This window comes from Alexandromys fortis, unplaced genomic scaffold (genome assembly GCF_014885135.2).
Source record: "Alexandromys fortis isolate MF-2015 unplaced genomic scaffold, M_Fortis_MF-2015_v1.1 scaffold_51, whole genome shotgun sequence".
Lineage (NCBI taxonomy): Eukaryota > Metazoa > Chordata > Mammalia > Rodentia > Cricetidae > Alexandromys > Alexandromys fortis.
Window position 1 is genome coordinate 4,772,907 of NW_026067925.1, and position 20,200 is coordinate 4,793,106.

The 20,200-nt window shown below is 41.0% G+C and overlaps 1 protein-coding gene across 6 annotated transcripts in view; it reads left to right on the forward strand.

The window, feature by feature from the left end:
* Sdccag8 (SHH signaling and ciliogenesis regulator SDCCAG8) overlaps nt 1–20,200 on the forward strand; it is a 190,308-nt gene that overhangs the window by 16,129 nt on the left and 153,979 nt on the right. For all 6 annotated transcript variants that reach the window (XR_007591849.1, XR_007591850.1, XR_007591847.1 and 3 more), the window contains exons 5-9: nt 661–786; nt 7,118–7,258; nt 11,499–11,563; nt 11,847–12,035; nt 19,008–19,146. Coding sequence is in view for 2 of the 6 variants with exons in the window: in XM_050142948.1 (XP_049998905.1) it covers nt 661–786; nt 7,118–7,258; nt 11,499–11,563; nt 11,847–12,035; nt 19,008–19,146 (660 nt within the window). In the remaining 4 variants the exon portion in view is untranslated. The remainder of the gene's footprint in view (nt 1–660; nt 787–7,117; nt 7,259–11,498; nt 11,564–11,846; nt 12,036–19,007; nt 19,147–20,200) is intronic.

Sequence of the window (20,200 nt, forward strand, 5' to 3'; positions counted from 1 at the left end):
AATCTTCATATTGTATCATAGCTTTTGATTATAGTAATAATGAATATTAGCTTGAGCATTCATATATTTGAGAATTTTGTTTTCAGAAAGTGAGGTGCCTCCGTAGCTATTCAAGTCCTGACTCTCTTATTCCTTATATTACCCATTGCTGGGCCAATACTGTGTATAAAACAAAGATGTTCAAACTATAGAGCAGCCTGCTGCATTTGTGGTTCTTTTGGACACTGGTTCAGGGACACTGCACATTTCCGTCTTTGTCTCTCCTGCCATTTAGTCCTCACACATGATTGACATTTGACCATTGATAGTAAGTTTCTTATTTTTCAGCATTTTTTTAAAGTGCCTCTTTTTTTTTTTTAAGGTGGTAACCATTTTAAATAAGTCTTTCCTCTAGGCCTTGATTGCTTGAAGAAACAAACTTCCAGAAAAAGGACACTTGTGATATGGCCATCACAGACTTCAGCTGTCCATCAAGTAACCCAAGTACTCGATAATATTGCCTATTATTGGGTGGCCTTTTTTACCTTCATATAATTGTTGTTTGTTAGGAAATTGATAGTATAAGTCTTCCATAATTCATTTCATGCTGGATTCCTTAGTACTTAATAAATATAAGTATGCTTAAATGCTTTAATATGTTTTGATTTCTGCTTTTAATAGGATGAACTAGCTGGAATGAAAAATAGGGTACAAGTAGTTGTACTTGAGAATGAAAGGCTCCAGCAAGAACTGAAATCTCAAAGACAGGAGGAGACCCTGAGGGAGCAGACACTTCTGGATGCATCTGTGAGTGGTGTTTATGGCCATAATCTTTTATTCGGAATGTCTCTTCCTACCCTTTATCCCAGTTTTTCAACTTTGACCCACCTTTGGCATAAATTGTCATCTACAGTGTTTATATTCAAGAACTGGGAAGTTGAGTGACAAAGAAAAAGGAGCAAAACTAAACAAAAACTCATGGTATTTTAAGTAAGTTGATGACTTTGTTTTGGGTTCCACTCAAAGCTATTCTGGGGCTCATTTGACCCATGATGCACAGGTTGGAATCACTGGGTCCATATCTGTGAAGTTTGGAGAGAGTACCGTGCTCACATTTGCATGGGGCCTCAAAAGTCAGAATCAGTTGTGGTGGGGTGGATCTGCAAGTGACTGAATGGGCACTTAGAGGTCCCTCAAGTTTCTCCTCTGAGCATGCTCCTATGCCTTTTCCATATGGAAAGAGGAACTGCCAAGCACAGAATGTGTTACATAGGAGGAACTGTGCTAATAGAAATGGCTCAGAATCTTACCCAGGTCTGTTGACCAGAATTCTGTAAGTTTTTCTTGATCGCTAAGATGATGAGCAGCATTGTGTAGTGGAAGAACACAGATCCGTGAGGCTGAGACTCAAGGTTCTTCCTCTGTGGTCCATAAGTCTTAGTTTCCCATGGTATTTGGTAAGTAGTTTAATAAGTCTTGTCTGGCTTACCTCGAGGATAGTTAGTTCCTCTATTGGTAGTTTGAGAAGCTTTACCCACATCTGGGTCTGCAGTAAGAGTTGTTGGGTTCTGTTCCTCGAGAGGCTGGTTTTCCTTGTCTGGTTGGGCCCTAGAAATATTAGCATCAAGTTACCTATGTGATTTCTAGTATCACTGGCCAAATTTTGAAGAAGAGTGTGGGTCAAATTGTCTTTAGAATTTTGTGACACAAAGTTCTTGGAATTATATTTAATTTGTGTTTAAACTTAATATCTTCTTATCATCTATCAAAGATACTATTGTATTAAAGTATTTTTTTTCACTCTTTTAACCATGGAACATAGCTAGTTAGAGCCTGTTCTTTGTGAGACAAATTCTACCTTCCATGGGAGAGTTTCAGTGCTTGTTGGCTGTGGCTTACTTTGTTATGAACTTTGGTGTTTTTTGTTTGTTTTTATACTTAGGTGTCATTAGTAAATCAATTATATTAAGAAGAATATGGGAGAGTCTTGATGATTTACTTATGTATTGTCTGATTTTGGCTTTGAAGCTTTCTTGCCCCAGTCTGATTCAGTATTTCATTTCTGGTCCTTGAGTTGTGTGCGTAAGAATTTTCTGCTGAGAATCATCTGATTGTGTTATCTTTGAAAACTCTCCGGTGGACTGATGATTAGTGTTTCCATTTCCATTGGTGACAAGTTACTTACCCTTTGATATATAATTATCTTGAAGCTTTACATAATTAATATTGGTTGTTAAAAATTCCATTTTAGTGCTTATAATTTGAATGTCAAATTGAAAAAGTTATCACCCTATAAAAAGTACTCTGGAATAGCCCATTTAAAAATACAGTCTTGTGCTTTTCCTCTAACTATATAATCACTTAGCAGTAAGTCAATTATTTATAGTCTTCAATATTTATACAGCGGCAAAGAAGTGGTAGAAGAGGAAGCGAAGTGAGAGGAAACCAGGCAGACAAGGGAATACGAGGCCAGGAGAAACGAGCAATGCGGGGGAAGGAAGTGATGGGCACAGCACATCTGGCCTGCAGTAGAGTATTTGCCAAAAACAGCACAGTCATAATCTTAGAATAAACAAGGGAGGTTTGATGTCGATCTTACTCATTCACATGAAAGGAAAAGTGATGCAGAGACGGCAGTGACTGCTGCAGGTCCGCTGGCTGACCCTCGTAGTCTCTGCTCTCCACTGTTGCAGGACAGTTGCCCCTGCTTGCAGCGGTCGGATCAATAAATCACCAGTAATTGATATTTAAACAAATTTAATAACAAAACAGACTCACAAAACCAAGGTTCCAGCGGGGTAGCCAGCGGAAACAGGAGAGCAAGCGGAAGGGCCCGCGCAGCCTCTGCCCGCGCACTATATCAGTAAACATACGCCTGAGGGCAGCCCGCCCCCAAGGGGAGGGCTTATCCCTACATCTCCCTCCTTTTGTCTAAATAAGACAGAACTAACCTAAATACAACTATAAACAATAATAATAAATAATAGATATAACAAACAATATTGAGAACAAAAGTTTTACCAGACATTCTATCTCAAGGAGTCTAAATAATGTAGAGAGTAATTACAATTATATAATCTTCAACTCCATCAAAGATCCGAGAAGGGAATAAATATTACTTAACAAATGAGCGATATCCAAAGCGTGCCATAAATGACAGAGACAACAGACTACCTGGGCAATCACCCAAATTCTCGTTCGCAATGTTGAGTCAACCAACTTTGGCTAAGGCCTAGCATGACTGACATACCATTATCAAATGCAAGGAATTTTCTTAGAATTATCCTACCCTGTCTTGGCAAGATAAGAAAATCCTGTTTCATATCTTTGTCAGTAGATGAGGTATGGGCTTTTCTTAACCCAAAGGCCAATTCTGCCAAGAAGACAAACTCCCAGTGGAGTGTCTTTGGTGCTCAACGTTCTCTCGGGAGTAGAGTGGTGTCGCCAGGAGTAATTGTGTCTCGGCACAGAATTCTAGGTTAGCTTAAAGGCCATTTTCTACAGCTCTTTAAAGAGGCTGAAGATTATACTATCTATACTAAATATAATCTCTATGTATCTAGAATACCTTATTAACCTAAAAATAAACATGAACAACATAAAATTCTCAATACCTATCTAACTTGAAGACTAAAAAAAAAAAAAAACTGTGCAATACATGAAGACAATGATCTTCATCTGTAAACAATGTCATTACATATCAAATGTAAACAATGTTATTACATAAATAGTATCAGAGGTAGAAATGTACATTGTGATATGGTAGATGTATCAATACAATATAAGTATACTCTTATACAAAAATAGAGGTAGGAACACTCACATTCAATATTCAATATGTCAATATACAGGAAACAGTACCAATACAATTTTCTAAAAACAGTAACTCACAAATACCAATCATCCCATCAAACCAGTTAATCCCCCTTTTAGGTGGGTGGGTGGGTAAACAGGTTCTTCACCAATGCATACTGCACTCCAGTTAAGATGAATAAGACTTTTTAGGAGACCTTAAATGTCAGTAGGTTAAGCATATTTTTCTAAGGAAGAGTAACTCAAATGTTCATACTAAATCTCAGCAATGCTATTGGTTAATTTGAACTTAGATTTCTCAGTGTTGTGCAATGTCCTCTTTTGTGAATCACTGAAACAGTGATGTAGTAATAACTATCATTTGTCATGACTGCATGGGTTTGTCAGGCGCTGTATCAAGCCTATTATTTATCTTGTTATTATTTCAGTTTCACAATAATCATCTAAAGCAGAGGATAAAGTTAAAATATGTAGTAGTTAAGTAAGTAAGTGGTAAACTGTCAGAGAGCTATAAAACGGCAAAGGTATGACTGGAGCCCAGCCAGGACTGTCTGGCTCCTGAACCCATTGACCTAACCTCATACTATGCTGCCTGTCGGCATAAATTAGCGAGAGATGCTTGTACTGCACCAGACTGTACTGACGCGAAGTCCCCCCAGAGAAGAGAGGAGTCTTCTCTGTTCCCTATTTTATCTCTGCACTTGCATGCTAGCCAACAAGACTCAGAACTTTTGGACTAGTTGATGACCTAGATGTTATAGAAAAATGGTGGTGGGATTTTATAACTAAAGCTATACAGGGTTGGAGAAATAACTCAGCAGTTAAGAGCACTAGCTGCACTTCCAGAGGACCTGGGTTCAATTCCCAGCACCCATGTGGCAACTCACCAGTGTCTGTAACTCCAGTTCCAGGGGATCCTACATGTTCACATAGACATACATAAAGGCAATACTTCAGTATGCATAAGATAAAAATAAATAATTTTAAAAACATAAAAAACTAAAGTATACATCATTCATCTTTTTAAATAATTTTTTTTTTAAAAATTGAACATTTATTAGATGGGTTATGGAGGAGAAGGAAAAGGGAAGAAGGAGGGGAGAGAGAGAGAAAGAGAGAGCTTAAATCATTTTTTAATTCTCATAAAATCCCTCTTCCAGGATTTTTTTCTATAATTAAAAAGTATAATAATATCAAATATGTTACTTATTAGAAATTTTGGAACTTACTCAAAAGATCTAGGATAGTTTTTTTGTTTGTTTGTTTTTTTCAAGACAGAGTTTCTTTGTGGCTTTGGAGCCTATCCTGGAACTCGCTCGGTAAACCAGGCTGGCCACGAACTCACAAAGATCTGCCTGCATGTCTCCCGAGTGCTGGGATTAAAAGCATGTGCCACCACCACTCAGCCAGGATAGGATTTTTTTTTTAAGCAGAAAATTTCTGCGTCATTTTCTTTAGTAATGTTTCTGAAAATAAGTAAATAAGAAGTTTTCAATGATTTTAAGGATTTGAAAAATTTTGGTTAAATACTATTGAAGATTTTTTAGAGCTTTCTGTAGAAGACAAGTACTTACTTCTAAAGAATAAGATTTGCCATCATGAGTCAGCACGTGCAGTGCATGTGCTTTAGCCAGTTTCTCTAGAGGAGGCAGTGCCCTCGTCCTCCACTGCCTCCAGAAGCACTTTGAATACAGAAGACCTTGAGAGAGCTGGCTCTCTTACACAATAGGTTACAAACTTGTTGCCTGGGACCCCTCTTGATCGCCCAGATTTCTCTTCTCACCACCCTTATGTTACCTCTGCTAATTGTGAGGACGAGCTTCCTGTGAGCATGCCTGTGGGTGCTGTGCTCAGCCCCACTCTGAGTTTTCTTGGGAGGGGGCCTCTTTCTGGATGTTTTCCCATCTAAATGGCACACCAGGAACAAAACTTTTCCAGAAAACTCATTTGAATTTCTGATTTCTATCAACATCCTTCCCCTATTCTGGCTTATTGGGGGTACTGCAGTGTCTTTGAGAACAACTGAACTTTCCTTGGCTTGAAGAACTACAACCCTGGAAAACTCAATGGCCACTTACAGCTAGTGACTCTCAGGTTCCTTGTCTAGAAAATTAATTAGTAACACAGATCACAGAGGATCAGTATTAGTGAAAAGTTTACTATATGTTCATAGGTGGGATGGAGGGAAGGAGAGACAGAATAAGAGAAAGGTAAAATTGATATGAGAGAGAGCGAGAAAGAGAAAGGAGAGAGAGAGAGAAGAGATAGAGAATACAAAAAACACAAAGCTATTTAGCAGGAGGAGTTCTATATGAGGTATGAGCAAACCTCAAACTTCTGGTCTAGGGCTTTTTAAAGAACGTACTGCAGAAATTGGGGTGAGGTATGAGGAGGGCCTGAGATGGTAGTCTAGTTGATCTTACTGGATTCTCTGGGCACACCTGTAGTTCAGAACTTACATTTTCAACTCTTAATTTTAACTCTTAATTTAACTCTTGTTAGACTGTAAACCCCTTGTAGCTAAGCTTTGTCATTTTTTTTATCCCAAGTTATTAGCATGGTGTTTTTTAACGTAATAGGTGGTATACATGTGTATGCACACAGTAGGTTCTATACACATGTCTGAACAGAGTAAGTGCTATCTGTACACATGTCTGACCACAGAAAGTGCTATATATGCATCTGAACAACACAGTAGGTGCTGTATGCCTGCTTGCACTAAACTGAGCTTGCAAGAGTATGGAGTAGAGTCAGTACTGCTCTAGAATGCACTCAACCACAGTATAGATCGGTATGGCATCGCTGTACATACAGATTACGGCACTGCGTGTATACAGATTGGTATGGCACTGCTGTATACACAGACCGATACGGCCTGTATATGTAGTTCAGTGTTTGGGGGCCCATCCTTCTTTATGAGTATTGCATCCTTTGGCACTTAGCAAAGACTCAGGGATTATTGATAACTCTAAACTAATATAAGTATGGTAGTCCTTACTATGCACACGCATATCCCAGATCTTGAAGTAGCTTATATCTTTGAACGTTTACAGCAGAAATTATAAATTGATTATAGCTTCATCGAAGTTGATCATCTGTAAGTCAGCATTTAGTAGTGTTTCACACACTCTCTGCCCATGTGGGCACTTGACCCTGTACTTCCCATTCCAGCCTAGCTCTGAGAGCATGAACATGCAGAGTGATGCATGACTTAGAGCCTTGGCATGTGTGTTTCCTCATGGGCGGGAACCATGATTCCTTTTATAGTCTGCATTTTTATTTAGTGTTGAATGCCAGCTACAACTAATGGTGCATTTTATTTTAGGGAAACATTCAGGATTCTTGGATTAAGACAGGAGAAGATTCCAGGGTGGATGAAGCTGCAAAGAGACCATTTTCTCACGGTGATGCTGAAACCGGCAAAACTACATCCTTCAGCGATGCTGAAAAGTGGAAGCTAGAGCTGGTGAGTGTGGGATTTTTTATTAATATTATTATTATTACGTATCTCCATCTGGTCCTGAGTTTATATCTAGAAGTGGACTTGTTGGATCACATGGTCATTCTTCACCTTTCCCCTTTGGTCCTTAGTGCTGACCATTTCAGTCCCCCTTCAGCTCACCAGTGCTTTGTTCTGCCTGCTCACATCCACTCCTGAATCCCTCAATGTATTTGTCATGTCAGGTATTGTATTTTGTTTTTGTTGTTGTTCTAGAGTTTTGTTTTGGTTCCTTTCTGTAACTTCCCCTGCTTTCTCTAGTTCTTTGACTATACTTCCTAATTGCTCTTTGGTTGTATTCAAAGCAGTTGCTTAAAGCCATTTCTTTAGTAAGTCTGATGTCTGTGGTTTCTCCAAGATTTGTTTTTCCACCTACGCTGTTCCTCCTTTCTTCCCAAACTTTCCCCGACAGTTGAGTATATCCGTATCTCCGCTCCTTGCCTCCCACTTTGACTCTGACACTAGCAGTGTGTTCAGCCTGCAATTCTAAGGTTACAAGTGAGCTGTACCCTGTATAGTGTTGATCCCATATGTGCCAGGTCAGCAGGCTGCTCCCTAGCCCCTCTAACACTAGCACAACTGAAGATGCACTCATTAAGGTCCTCCAAACAGTTTCATGGCCCAGTAATTTAGCTCTGAAAGGCATTCGTGTAATTATCCTTCGGGTCAGGATGTTTTTTTGTTTTTGTACCTCTCTTGTGCTCCACGGGCTTCGCTGTGCTCCTGCCGTTCACTGATTCGTCATCCCCATAACTAATCACCAGCCTGACTTTCATCAACATTTGCCAAGAACGCATTACTGAACGTTGTACTTGAATCTTGCCAATTAAAAACGGTATATAAGGTGAAATCGTATAATGGTGTATATTCTTTTGTATCTGTTCTCTTCCCCCATCTGCCCTCCCCTTTGTCTTTTAAATTTAGTTTGACTTTTAGAGACAGGGACTCATATAGCTCAGGGTGGCCTTGAACTCACTGTGGTACCAAATTGAGCTTTGAATCCAACTCTCCTGCCTCTATCTCTCAAGTGTTGAGATTACATGTGTGTCCCACCAATTTATCTTTCTTTCCCATTATTGTGCTTCTATTCATGTTACTGCATGGAGCAGAAGCCTGCCTGTTTTCGTCGAGGGGCCGCAGGATGAGTATACCACAGTTGATTTCTCTAGTGTTGATGGACACTGGTGGTGTTTCTAGCTTGGTGCTGGTGTATTGCTGCAGAGGACTTTCGTTATGCCTGGGGGAGTGCACCTCACCCATTTTTATGTCTGTGTCCCTGAGAATGGAACTCTTGATTCAGGCTATGCCAATGTTCTGCTTGGACTGAATATCAATGCCCATCTTTCAAGCAGTTCTTTACCAGTTTACACCTTGTCAGCAGCCCAGGAATGATCATGACATTCCACTCCCTTCTTCATATGCTGCCAGTAGGTTTTTTTTTTTTTCTGATGATTTGTGTACATGTGCTTGGGAGTTTTGTTTATTTGTTCTTTATGTATTTGTTTGTTTCGTATAAAGTCTCTCTTTGTAGCCCAGGCTGATCTGGAACTTATTATGTACCCCAGACTATCCTTGAGTTAATGGCAAACCTCCTACCTCAGAGTGTTTCTGTTCTGTATTTTGTTACATTTATCTGATATGTTAATTTGGGGGAGTTATTTTTATATTCAGATACAAGATTCTTCACACACACAGACATTTTAATATGTTATAGTAAGTTGTCGTCTAACTTTTTAGTGAGTGGCTTACTTTTTAGTACTTCTGATAACTAGTTGCTGGCTTTAGTTACAAAGATTTCATTGTTGATTCACTGTGATGTGCCTTCTGTGTCTTCTTTAATAGTCCCTTCCTACGCAGACATGGCATGTTTTCCTGAAGTGTCTTCCGGAGAGGATAGCTGTGCCTTTTACATTTAGATGTACAGGCTTCCCAGAATCCATCTTAGTAGGTGACATGAAACACACAGATCACATTTTTCTCATGTGTTTATCAATATACCAGAGTTCTATTAATTGTAAAGGTAGTCTTTTGCCTTCTTTGTTTGCTTTCTTAATTTTGTTTTTGTGGTGTTGAAGGTTCAACCCAAGACCTTGCACAGGTTAAGGCTGGCATCCTCTTGTGAGCCTCCTCTGCATCACATACATTTCCCACAGGTTAAGAGTGGCTCTTTATCTGTTTCATTGAGTTCATGCTATGCTATCTTAAGTATGACAGCTTGAATCTGGTAGACCATGTCTCTAAGGCATTATTCTTTATCCAAAAGAATACCTTTACTATTTTGGCCTCTTGCACTTCCATTTACATTGTGGAATTTGATTTAGATTGCCCTTAGAGTATGTGTCATCTGAGAATTAATATTCTTATAATAGCATTTCATCCATCCTTATGAACTGCATATAACTCCATTTACTTATGTCATCCTTAATTTTTAGTATTTTTTTTTTGTTTGAGGTGCTAGGAATCAAAACATGGGCCATGCAGAGCTAGGCAAAGCCCTGCATTGCTGAGTTGTATCCCTGGCCCTTGGATTTCTTGAAACAGGGTCTTGCAGTGTAGTCCAGGATGCCCTGGAGCATGATCCAGGCTGATCTAGAACACATCATCTTCCTTCCTGTGCCTCTGGAGTGCAAGGCATATGGAATGCACTGCCATGCTTGGCGGTTGCTAGTTTCTCTGAGTAAAGGATTTACATGTCTCATTAGAACTAGTTCTACTTGGTTCAGATGCTATCATAAATGATACCTATTTTCACATTTCATTTCCTGACTCCTCGCATGATAAAAATCTTACAGGCTCAGCTACTTCACTAAGCACACTTTTTAAGAGCTAGCATCAGAATGGCGAGATTTCTCCTTTCCTGTCTTTATCTGGTATCTGAGGGGAGTTTCCTTGAGAAAGTACATAGTTGTTAGTTTTATGATATGGTATCTATGCCATTGTTAATTGGTGGGATTATTCATAAGTTGGTGTTCACTCAACATAATCATATTGCTGTCTGAGTTCTTTTTATTATACTATTGTTTACCCCCTTTTGTCATTGTTTGAATTCTTTTTGTGAGTTCCTTTTCTCTGCTTAATTGATCTGAAGTAATCTTAGCACTAGCATACACTTTATTGCTCAATTCAAAACCCTTGGATTATTTTTAGAGTCTTTTCCTGTTTGCTATCTCATATCTAACCAGTTATAGAAGTTAGTCAACCCAACTCTTGAATACCTCTCTACGTTAAAAACTTACTTCTCAATGTTTGTTGCTGGGTTTCTTTGGTTCACAGTTTGACCTCTTATCTATGTATCTGCAATTACTTTTTTATAAGCATTCTTTCCCCTTTATTCTGATGTGTAATTCAATCTGATAAAAAGTTTTCAGTGTATGTCCAATGCCTCAGCTACATGGGCAGAATAAATAAATTTCTTAACATTTATATTCATCCCATGTTCCACACTTTCCTGTTTCTCCCAAGTCCAGCTGCCCTTTCTCTTAGCATTTTACCTTCTAGCATTACAAAGATAAGGCGCAGATGTCTTTAGATTCCATGGCCTCAGGCATCTTGAAGACCATCCTTTAAGTCTTAACACCTGCTCTGGGAAGCCCAAAGGACTTCTTCTAGCTGGATTCTGTTTTCCCTCCCATTTATCTCACAGAGAGTCGTGTGCCCTTTTGTTCCTTGTAGAGTCTAAGCTCTTGCTGAGGTTTGAGGTACCCTATGTAGACACTGAAAAGTACTTGTTAAATGGTAGATTGCACACCGAGTGGCTCACAGGTAGGGTGGCCATCGATCTTATCATGGTAGGCATTAAACTTTTAGCCTTTCCCATTTGTTATGTGTGTATATTGCATGGCAAACCTGCTTCACTTACAATGGGGGATTCTCTTAAGGTTTGGGCTTTACCCTCATGAATCTACCAATCTTCTGTAGAGCCACACTTTTAAGGCTAAGACCTGCTATGTGCAGTTTTGAAAGAAAATAAAAACTTTTGTCAGTCACCACTTTGGGACCTAGTGGTTTTTTTCTTCCTTTTTTTTTTTTTTTTTATTGATATTCACCTAATAACCAGAACAGCAGAATTAGAGTGAGCCAGTGAAAACGTCCCTACAGCATTGTTTTTCCTGTGGGTAAGAGAGAAAAACTTTAGCTAATATTTAGAATTTAAATTTTCTCATGAAAAGAAGCATTGCCAAAGTGTGCTTTCTTGCCCTGTTCACAGGAGAGGCTGAAACTTACATATGAGGCGAAGAGCGACCTTCTGGAGTCTCAGTTGACGCTTCTGAGGTAAAGTGACGTTATCCATTTGCAGATGGAGCAAAAGGATGGGCTCTTAAGATAGACTCTAATGTGTGGTGTGCTACCAGTGTTACCAAAGAGTATTACTTGATAGCATTTTCTATGTAGTACAGCAATGGAGCAATCCCTCTGTGCTTCAGATTGGGGTGAGAATTAGTGAGATACCATATGTCCACACCACAGATGGCGGTGGAAGTTCTCTCTGATGCTTCATTTGAAAGCGCTGCACGTTTCCCTGGACATTATCTAGAATTTTTCCTCTTTCTTTTAGGAAAGACTTAGTTGAATATCAGAAAACCTGTGAGGATCTTAGGGAAAGATTGAAGCATAAAGAATCTCTTCTGGCTGCTAGTGCCTCCAGCCGTGTGGGTGGCCTCTGTTTGAAATGTGCTCAGCACGAGGCCGTCCTTTCCCAGACCCACAGCAATGTGCACATCCAGACCATCGAGACACTGACCAAGTAAGTATGCAACGTGTCTGGTTGCCTTGCCAGTGGGGGATATCGTGTCTCTGAGGGCATTGTGTCCTTTGTCCCATGCTAAGTCACATGTTGTTAAGCTCCAAAATATCTAAATTTTTAAATGGTTCTTTTATTGTAGCTTTCTTGAAGAAAGAATAGCTAGGGTCTGGCCTACTGGCTGTGGGGAACCATATCACTGAGCAAATTTTTTTACCTCTTAGTTCAAATCTCATTTGAAGTAAGGGAATTGAAATAGTTAATCATCACGGGTCGCCCAGGTCAGTGAACCCAGTCTTAACACTGTTCTTTACAAGACTGAGTAAGAGGGGAATTCCTTTCATTTCCCTGCATCTTGGATTTACCAGTGTGGTTTGGGCAGAATGGACTCTCAGTGCATATTCTTCATGTGCCTATTGCAAAGAATATTTATTCTGATTTAGTGCAGTAAGATGCAGCTGTCACAGTATTAGCAGGTGAAGGCCGACTGGGGAGTGATTATGGAGGTTTTGTCCACGTTCTCACCAGGCTGAAATACTACAGTCCTCCGTGTGCATCTCTTATTCTGTTTCCTTTGGAAGAGTCTTTTTTTTTTGTCTGTAAAATTTTATTCAGTAGAAATTGAAAATTATTATTTATTGTAGCATCCCGTGCTGCTTTGCGTCCTGTGCTTTCCTATGCTGATGACTCTTGTCTCCTCCTGGTCTGCTCTGCTCCATCTGAGATCCCAACCAGCGTCCTTTTCAGAGTTATCCTCACTAAGCCCCACCCACTCGGTCCTCAGCTGGGTTATGATTTCATATATAGTTTAGGATACGTCATATGCACGTGAAAGCAGCACGGATACTTGGTTTATTGCTTCAGCCCAGGGTCCTAGCAGAGTATCTGCTCAGGTCTTCTCTATCCAAATTCCTGGCTTCTCTAAGGCTAATTCCAGACAGCTGGTCTCTGGCTCCGCCCCTGATTCAAGGTTAACCCTATTAACAGTTTCGGAGGGTCACAATATGATTAAATATCCCGTAACATTTTACAAAAATGAATTATTACGTTAAAGAGCCAAATGAAATTCAGGCTGTGAGAATATTAGAAGCAAACTGATGGCCTTTAAGTTGTGTGCTAAGTATAATGTGCAAAGAGAAAGTCATAAACAGAAAAACAATTCTTCCCTCGGCCTGTTAAAAAATTAATTCATGGCACTGGACATCGTAGCCCAACACCTGTAACAACAGTACTTGGTAGATTGAGACGTGTAAGCCAGCCTCAACTATAGCACAAGACCCTTCTCACAGAACAGAAAGTTGGGCATGTCGCTCAGAGGTATGCCCAGATGGAAATAATCTTAATTCATTAATTTATGTAAAATAAGGTATTCCAACTTAGAGTAAAAGACTGGGGAGATACTTGCCATGTTTAACTAACTAATAGTAGAGTATGCGCAAGTTTAGAGATGAAAAGCCACTTATCGACTTGCTGCACCGAGTAAAGGAAAGGAATCTGTGAGAGGAAGCTGCCAGCCATGAGAAGATGGTCGTTCAAGCTGAGGAAAAACTAACCCGTCAGACTGGTGAGGATTAGTGATTGGTGACTGCCCCAAGGGCAAGGTAGGCAGCCATTTTTCATGCCCCGCTGGTGGAATATGAAATTAGCATAGTCACTTTGCAGGGCGCTGTAGCTCTATCCACTACTATTTCAAGTTTGCACTGTGGTTTCCTGTGAGGAAGCAGAGCACGCACAAAGAGTGCTTTCGGAGCATTGTGATGGTGAGAGCCTGAGCATCCTTCTAAGGGGAAAACCAAACTGGGGCTTCTGTCGGCCCTGAAGAGTTATGGATGGCACTTTAAAAAAAAAAGAAAAAATTGTGAGCTGGATAGATAGTTCAGCCAGCAAAGCTGCTAGATGATCTAAGTTTAATCCCTGGACCCACATAATGGAAGGAAAGAACCGACTTCTGCAGGTTGTCCTCTGACCTCCACAGGTGTGCTGTGGCACATGCACGTGTAACACACACACAAAGTAAATAAATATGAGAAATTAAGGATTGTTCACGTACATAGTTCACACAAACTTGCGTATGAATGCACACACATAAAGAAGTAGAGAGGGCACATGTGAACTAATGTGAAACTAACTCCAAAGTAAATAAAACTACTGAAGATAACACTAGTGGAAAGCTGTTGGATTTTCTAGGTCAAATACAATATTAGACATTTTCTCTAGGTTCATAGAAATTGACTTAAAAGACTAGACCAGATGTTTAGCAATGGTTAAAGTAAAAAGGCGACTAGAATTCCAGATTTGTTTCAAATAGTCTTTGGTAATTAATTTTACACAGATATGTTATAAAAAATAAAAATATTTTATATTAAATAGATTTTCAAAGGTAGTTTTAACTAGTTTAGTAAAATTACCCAACAAATAAAATGGCTACAATGTTTATAATGGTGAACAGAGTCCATGGTGTTCACAGTGGTAAGCAGGGGCCACGGTGTTCACAGTGGTGAGCAGGGGCCACGGTGTTCACAGTGGTGAGCAGGGCCTACAATGGTCACTGTGGTTGAGCATCTGGCTTTCATTTAGTAATCAGGTTCTTGTCAGTTACGGATTCTGTTGTCACTGTCTTAGGTCTGACTCGGCCTCAGAAAGGAAGTGGCAGCCTGCCTAGCTCCCGTTTCTGCCATGTCAGCAGTGTGCTCCATGTTCCGCTTTGGAAACAGAAAAGGGAGAAAGGTCTCTGCTTTGTTATTTTTAGGGTTTTGGGTTCTACAGCTCCCTTTGTCTCCTCTGACTTTTAACCTTTCCAACTTATTACTGCACACTGTTGCCCACTGAGTGGCACGCTGACTTAGGGAGGCATCCAGCATGGGGCAGGTTTGGGTTTCTAGCTTTGTGTACTTAAAGTTGGTACTTGCTGCGTGGTGTTAGGTAGCATTCAAAAATTGGACCTTAAATATGATAAATCCAAAAAGGTTGCTGTATCCTTTTTGAAATATGGCCTTATGAAGCTGGTTGTCAGCTGACTCACTCCACCCTCCAGCAAGTACTGCTTGGACGTGTGATTCAGGGGTGACTTGCATGGCAGATGGGGGTGGAGGGGTGAGGCATATCCTGGGGACCAGACCAGCTGTATGTTTGTGGTGTTTTATATTGGGTATGTAGGGATTTGTTGATATTGGTTGTGATTCTTAAGTTGATTTAAGTTCTTCTGCAGTGCCGTTCACTTGGGCCGCTGTGTGCTGGAGAGTAGGTCAAAGTAATATTTACTCCTCTTATTCCTTTCCTAGTGCTCCCGTGTCAGTAGCCATCCAGGCGGTAGTTCAGAATTGTAAGAGAAATCCTGGTGAAATCCTGGCTACTTTTTTTTTTTTTTTCTGAGAAATGTTTCCCATAGTGCTGCCTGGGATTCGATCCATTTTGGGATCCTTGGCTGGCTTCTGTCCAGCTGGCTTTGAGTGGCTGCAGCAGGGAGCTTTCCAGAAACGGGGACAAAGAAACCCTTCATGAGCTCTCTGGACTTTCCATTCACACCAGCAGTGCTAATGCTGACTAAAACGACGCTTATTAGAAACACTTAAAACTGCCCATGACATTCCCTAGTTATTCCACTTTTCAAGGTGAAGTTGGTACCCGGCTCTTAAAGCAGCCCTGTCCTTGTGTATTGCGCACATGGCTAAAAGCGCTCAGGGTCTTTGCCTGCTTTGAATGCTGCATGAGGTTCCTAATGTACTACGGTCACCAGTGACCAGCTTTGTTCCGGTGCTGTCTTTCTGCCCTAACTGCTTACGCCAGGCTGTGGAATAGTATGAGCTTAACATCATGTGGTCAGCCATTTCCTTAGGATGCTCCCTGGCTGAGTCCCTGAAGTCACCATCTGCTGTTTTTAAGGACTTGCGGAACTTTGCCTTGGAAGATGATGTCACTTGTGTCTGTCCCTCTGTAAGAACATCCTCAGCCTAGCACTGGGTTTGCCCTCTGAGCACAGCTTCGGGGGCAGGAGTACAACTGCCCAATAGCCCACCTGGCTGCCTGCCATGATGACTTCATATTTCTGAAGAACAGATAACCAGTAGTCTTGTCGGATGCAAGAGGCAAGTGTGGGGTGAGAAACAAGAGATCAGCTAAGAAAGTGTCAGGCAGATGAAGATGGGGTGGCGGAAGCCTGGGCTGCCACCCAGAGCTCTTTGTTTCCTGAGTATCCGCTGTTGGGTAGTTGAGGAAGCAGGAAGCGGAGATGGAACCCAGCCAGAGGCAAGCTGTAGCTAAGAGTAGGATCCTAAGCTGCCTGCTGGGATGATCCTGCCTTGTTGCCAGTGGTCATGGGAGGAAGTGGAGCCGGTCAGGCCAGTCTCTGCAGATGTTCAGTTACTCGTTTAGCCATCTTCTGAAAGATAATTAATGAAACATGTGTGCTTGGGTTCATCTTTAATGATTTTCCATAGCTTAAGAGTGGATGGATTTACATTCTGAAACATCTTGAACTAGAAGAACTAACTTTGACTCTGCTCTTTAATTAAAAACCACCTTTTCCATTTAAATCTCACAATATTGTGACAGTGGGAACTTTCTCTTGGGGTCCCTTCTGAAATCTTCCTGTTGGAGATTTCTATATTCATATCCTTGAGCTTTTTGGTTTTATTTAATATGGAAAAGTAGTAGACTCCAAAGCAGATTAAAGTATTCTAAAGTTTTTAATTTTACATTGAAGTATTGTGTGTGCGTATGTTTGTGGGAGCACACATGGCACATATGTGAAGGTCAGAGAACTCGGTTGGGAGCTGGTTCATTCCTTCCACCATGCAGGTCCTAGGGACCACGCTGGCTTGTCAGCCCTCACTCACAGCAAGCGTTTTCCCCAACAGCCATCTTGCAGGCCCTGTTCATTTGTTCTTTCTGTCATTTACTTTGTTGAGCATCTATTACATGACAAATGCCAGTCTTGATAAGTGGATGCCCCCCAAATAGACTACGTGGATTAGAGATGTCTCCCATGAGAAGCAGATCTGTTAGACCTTGGCCTTGTGGTATCTGCTAACTTGTCCACCCACTGAACTGCTTGCCGTTCTCTTTGGAGTTGGGAGCTATCTTTGTGATATTGTAGCTTCAGGGCAGATAAAGATGTCACTGAGTTATAACTTCTGCTTCTCAGTAGCTCTCAGAGGCTTACGGGAGGTGACCCCACGATTCTCAGATTGTGAGCCATACAGGAAATTTTTCTTCTAGGATCACAGTCCTTTTGGATTGTGTGTCCTACGAAGCTGGTCCCCTTTATCTCACTTTTTTTTTTTGCAACTCAGATAAGCACAAATTCTACTTTGCTTGCATTCAATTTATCTTTTACTTTAGAATAATTTAATCTGCTTTTGAGTCTTCCACTTTCCACATAATTATTGTGCTTCATAATATTCAATCAGAATAATTAACTGGTTTTTTTATTTCATTTAGAATAAAAACTGAGTAATTTTCATCAATTTCAAACAAACCAGGAAGCTCTAAAGGGAAGCTCATCATAATTCTATGAATTTCATGCTGTTTGTTAACAATTTTTTTTTAACAAAAAGGGCTTTTATGAATGTGTTCAGTATTCCATGTTTCTTAAAATATGACTGTTTTCCAAATAACCACAAATAGTTTAAATTCTTGTCTTCGGGAAATTTGTTAAAAGGAATTATTGGTTAGTTTAGAAGGGCATTCAGACTCAGTGTTTGCAATCTTCTAAATTAATGTTTGGTTTTCTTTTTAATCCCAGTTGTTTCTTCTCTGACAGTTTGGAATCTGGCAGTGGCAAGCAAACTGTGAGCTTTGATTTTAGTGGTTTTGGTACCTCCCTGGATAGCTGGTCATCTTGACAACGTACAGGAGGGCATTTGTACAGTCCAGCAGGCTTTGCATTCTGCTTTGTATATGTAGAAAACAGACCACCTTATCTTTCTCTTTGGCTCACTGAACATGTAATTTTTTAAATTTTATTTTTGTTTTACATATATATGTGCCAGCTTGCCTGTGTGTGTACCACATGCACACGATGACTGTGGCGGGTAGAAGAAGGCATTGGATCCCAAGGGAGGAACCAAACCTATAGCTTTGTGAGCCACTTGGTGGAGTTGCTGAACCCAGGTCTTTGCAGTCCCCTCTACTAGAGTTTTTTAGACAATGATAAGTTCCAAAGTATCCTGAGAATTTGATCTGGAGTTTATTTAACCTGTGAAGCTGGATCCTACTATTTTACATGTGTCAAAACTAGTACTCTGTTAATGTTGCCCCCAATAAGCAGCGTATCTTAGTGTACATCTGAAACTTGTTTAGGAGTGGGTGAAGCTTGCTCAGGATCAAAACCAGGGGCCAAGATTTTGTTAAACTTGAGTGGAGGGCTTGAGGGTCCCATAGTGCCTGCCCACTGAAATGCAAAGAACAAGTGAGCGGACTACAGGTTTGTTCATAACTAGTGGAGAGAATTTAACTGGAAGGGAAGGAAAACTATGAGGCCCGTGAGAAAGATGCAGAAGGACGGCTTTGTATTCGTTCAGGCAAGCAGGAGTAGCAGTCCTGCACTGCCTCTGCATCCCGCCCTGCCAAGGAGGCAGACCCTGGTTCCTCTTCAGAAACTGTAAATCTTTCCCTGATGAGCAGCACAGTCTTCTGAATGTGGTTCCTTTTCCCAGCTCCTCCACTTCCTTTTCCTCCGTCATTTGCTCTTTCTGAGGCTTTGCATGGTGGTCCCACATGTGCCGCCCTTTCCACAGAAGCCGATTGTCCCGAGCAGCTGTGGTCCCGCCATGAGCGCCTCAGCCTTTTGGGCCGCTCTGCCTGCCACTTGCTGAGGGAGGACAGAGGGTCATTCTCTGGGCCGCGCTGTAATCCGTGCTGGGCAGGCCCTCCGTAGCAGTTCTTCTGACACACACGAATGCTTTCCTTTCTTCTGACTTTGAGTGCACTATCACATGGTCACTTCTCATGTGGGTGTTCTTCTTGTGCTGACAGAGAGAGGGATGACTTAATGTCTGCGCTAGTTTCTGTGCGGAGCAGCTTGGCAGAAGTGCAGCAGAGAGAGACGAGTGCCTACAAACAGGTGAAGCAGGCTGTGCAGATGACCGAGGAGGCCAGCTTTGAAAAGACCAAGGCAAGTGTAATGGCTGGAAATGGGTACAATACACAGCCACTGTTTCCCCATGTGTGTTTCTTTGATTATTTTAATAGCTAAATTAATTTCAAACACACAAGACAGATGCCGGTTCACAACTGTTGACTTCTCTAAATTAAGCAAGCTTTCTATTTGGAGAATTCTTATTCGTCTGCAAATATGTCTGTCCTGTTGCTGTTGAGAGATGATAGAACAATATGGGAAGTGCTTTGGTGTGCTTAATCTGCTTGTTTCCTGAGCGCCTTCAGGGCTGGGACAGTCTCAGCACCGACTGAGATACACAGAACATTGTGTATCTATGTTCCTGTTTGACTAAAGGCAAATGTTCCTCCTCTGTGTAAGTAGGAACTGTTGGGACGTCGAAATATGCCGGTGTTAATCACATGTGTGTCCAGTAGCATCTTTTGATGTAACTTAGATTCATTGTGAGCTGAATTAGTTGTACCTGGCCATAGTAATAAAATAATAGTTCACACTAAGTGACCAGTGTTCTAGACACTTTGAATAACTGAAGGTTACTATTGATTGATTATTGTGGTTGAGTATCATACTTTAATCAAAGTTGTTCTGTATTTCCTTTTGATGTGTTACTGGCCATACTTCAAGTGTTTAATACTTTACATTTTAGATGTGTGGTTTTGACATATGTGTGCTCATCTAGTAAATTCTATACAGAACTGTGTCTTAGTTAGGATTTTCTTTCTGTGAAGACACCATGACCATGCAGCTCTTATAAATGGAAGCACTTAGCTAGCGTGGCTCACCTTTGTCTCTGCATCCTCCCTCTCCTTGGCTACTTCTTTCTTTATCATCTCCTTCTCCAATGCCCCATCTCACCCATGTCCTTGAGCACCCCTGCCTGAGGCTTTCCCTGTCACTGCTCCCTGGAGCTTCTTTTCTTGCTGCTCCTAGACCTACGCTGCTGGTGTCTTCCACACAGCCAAGCTTTCCTCTCCCACTTCTCTTCCGTCCACTGTCTGTTGAGTAATGCCATCCATCTTCCTAGACAACAGTCCTTAAAATCCCTCCAGTG